Below are 2,832 nucleotides of genomic sequence, written 5' to 3'. Positions count from 1 at the left end.
CTCCTAGAGACGTATACACCCTCCCGTTCACTACCTTCATCTACAGCTGGATTATTGACAGTGCCAAACATCAGGCTCAGCACAATGGGAGCAAAAGCCTTTTCCTACAGTATTCTGCACTCAAACTGTCTATCTATCTATCTATCTGTCTATCTATCTATCTATCTATTACACCATAGGGAATATGGATCATGGGGTCACATTTTAGAGTTTCATTTAAGTCAGTTGAATACTGCATACTGGTTATTTTTATGTCTTGCCTACACCTACTTCTATCACGTTTTATCTTATTGTAGGACCGGTTTGGTTGCATTAGTTTCATGTCTCTCTCCCAGCAAGTTTAACCTGTTTAGTTTACTGTCAGACATGGGAGAAGACGGAGTTTAATCCACAAAAGTAAGACATTTCATCTGTCTGTTCCTCTTAACTGAGCTTTTTTGACTGGCTTTCTATTAAACTAAATATTATGGTTTGCTTATTTTGTGACTGGGATATCTGTTACACACTAATTTGTGGTTGTGTCATTTAGTGCCTAGTTTCCTCCCCGAGTCTTCTTACTGTAGCAACATGTTTATGTAAAAAATGCATATTTGTTATTCAACTGGTTCCCTTTTTTACGTTCCGTTTATATATATACGTATAGAGACATGAAAAGCTTGTGGCTTATACCCTTCCCCAGTGTCTTCACACAACCCTGTCTCGCAGGGCTATGGACAATTATCTTGACCTCGTAGCTTGGTTTTCACTCTGACATACACCATCAACTGTGAGACCTTATATAAAGAGATGTATACCTCTCCTAATAATGTCTAGTGAGTTCATTTAGGCACCGATGGACTCCAATCAAGTTGTAGAAGCACCTCAAGGACCATTGATATAAGTAGGAGAGCCCAGAGCTCAATGGCAAGTGTCATAACAAAAGGTATGTAAATAAGTCTTTTATTTTTTATACACTTACAAAACACTTGAAATATTTGCTTTTTTGTGGGGTGTTGGATTATTGTGTGTAGATTGATGAGAAAAAATAAACAATGGAATCAATTTTAAGATGAGTCTGAAACATTCCTTTCCGTATGCACTGTAAATGCTTTCTGTTTCCAGATGGAGTTCCATATTTCTGACATGAAGATTGTGCTGCTGGGAAAACGAAATGCTGGGAAGAGTTCATCAGGAAAAACCATCCTGGGCAAAGAGGAGTTTGGCACCTCAGGAAGAACAGCTGAGTGTGTGAAGAGAGAAGGAGAAACAGCAGGGAGACGCATCACTGTAGTGGAGGCACCAGGATGGTGGAGCAACTACACTGTAGAGCAAACTCCTGAACGTTATAAAGGAGAGATTGTCCTCAGTGTGTCTCTGTGTCCTCCAGGACCCCATGCTCTACTCCTGCTCATTAGAGTGGATGAGTCATTCACAGAGACATTCAGAAGAGCAGTGCAGGAACACATGGAGCTGCTGGGTGAGAGAGTCTGGAGTCACACTATAGTGCTGTTCACATGTGGGGACTGTCTGGGAGACACGAGCATTGAGCAGCACATTGAGAGTGGAGGAGAGGCTCTGCAGTGGGTTGTAGAGAAATGTGGGAACAGGTATCATGTTGTAGACAATGAGAAGAGGGATGGTGGCCAGGTGACAGAGCTGCTGGACAAGATAGAGGACATGGTGGCAGGAAACAGGGGCCATCAGTTTGACTTTGACAGAAATATTTGTAAAAAACTACAAGAGAAGAAGAAGGAAGCAGAGAGAAGAGCAGAGGAGAGGAAGATGAAGGTGCACAAGCAGAGACAGACTCTCAGATCATCAGCAGGTGAGAGACATTTTCAGCTCTCAAACCAACACATGACACATTTAGATTTATATACACGTACATATAACTTACGTGTGACTCATGTCTACTTCATTTATTATCTCTCTGTTCTATACCCTCTGTCTTCTTCTTTAGCGCACACACACACACACACACACACACACACACACACACACACACAACCATGCAACCACATAACCAGACACACACACACACACACACACACACACACGCAACCACATAACCACATAACCACACACGCACACACACACACACACACACACGCAACCACATAACCACATAACCACACACACACACAACCACACAATCACGTACACACACACACACACAACCACATACACGAACATCAACCACAACCACATACACACACACACACAACCACACACACACACACAACACCACATACACAAACATCAACCACAAGCACATACACACACACATAGTACACAACCACACACACACACATACACACAACCACACGATCACGTACACACACACATACAAACACACACAACCACATACACAAACATCAACGACAATCACATACCCCCCCCGCACACACAAACACACACACAGACACAATCAGACACAAACACACACAAAAACACACAACCACGGACACAAACAAAAACACACACACACACACATACAGACACACACACAACCACATACAGACACACATACAACCACATACACACACACACACACACACACACACACACACACACACACACACACACACGCACCACATGCACACACACACCCACACACACACACACACACACAGAGTATTCTGTTATACACAAAAATAACTTTTTACCAGATCTCTCTCATAATCACAAAACTCACTACACAAACCCTAATACACACACATACACTAACTACAAACACCCATAAAACAAATACATTCTCAGCAAAAAGTTAATTTAATAGATTATAATTCTATGATAGCAAAAGCATAGAGAGGATTTTCAGTGTGTTTCACAGAATTACTTTCTGCTTTCTGT

At 41.9% G+C, this 2,832-nt stretch overlaps 1 protein-coding gene across 2 annotated transcripts in view; it reads left to right on the top strand.

The window, feature by feature from the left end:
• Positions 1-289: 289 nt before the first annotated feature.
• The window catches only part of LOC121713843, a 35,133-nt gene continuing 32,590 nt past the window's right edge, over positions 290-2,832 (top strand). For both annotated transcript variants that reach the window (XM_042098850.1, XM_042098851.1), the window contains exons 1-3: positions 290-396; positions 827-922; positions 1,102-1,804. In XM_042098850.1, coding sequence (XP_041954784.1) covers positions 1,102-1,804 — 703 coding nt within the window. In that variant the 5' untranslated portion in view covers positions 290-396; positions 827-922. The remainder of the gene's footprint in view (positions 397-826; positions 923-1,101; positions 1,805-2,832) is intronic.

This window comes from Alosa sapidissima, chromosome 7, assembly GCF_018492685.1.
Source record: "Alosa sapidissima isolate fAloSap1 chromosome 7, fAloSap1.pri, whole genome shotgun sequence".
Lineage (NCBI taxonomy): Eukaryota > Metazoa > Chordata > Actinopteri > Clupeiformes > Clupeidae > Alosa > Alosa sapidissima.
The sequence above is the reverse complement of the archived record's forward strand: the minus strand, read 5'-3'. Positions and strand labels throughout refer to the sequence as shown.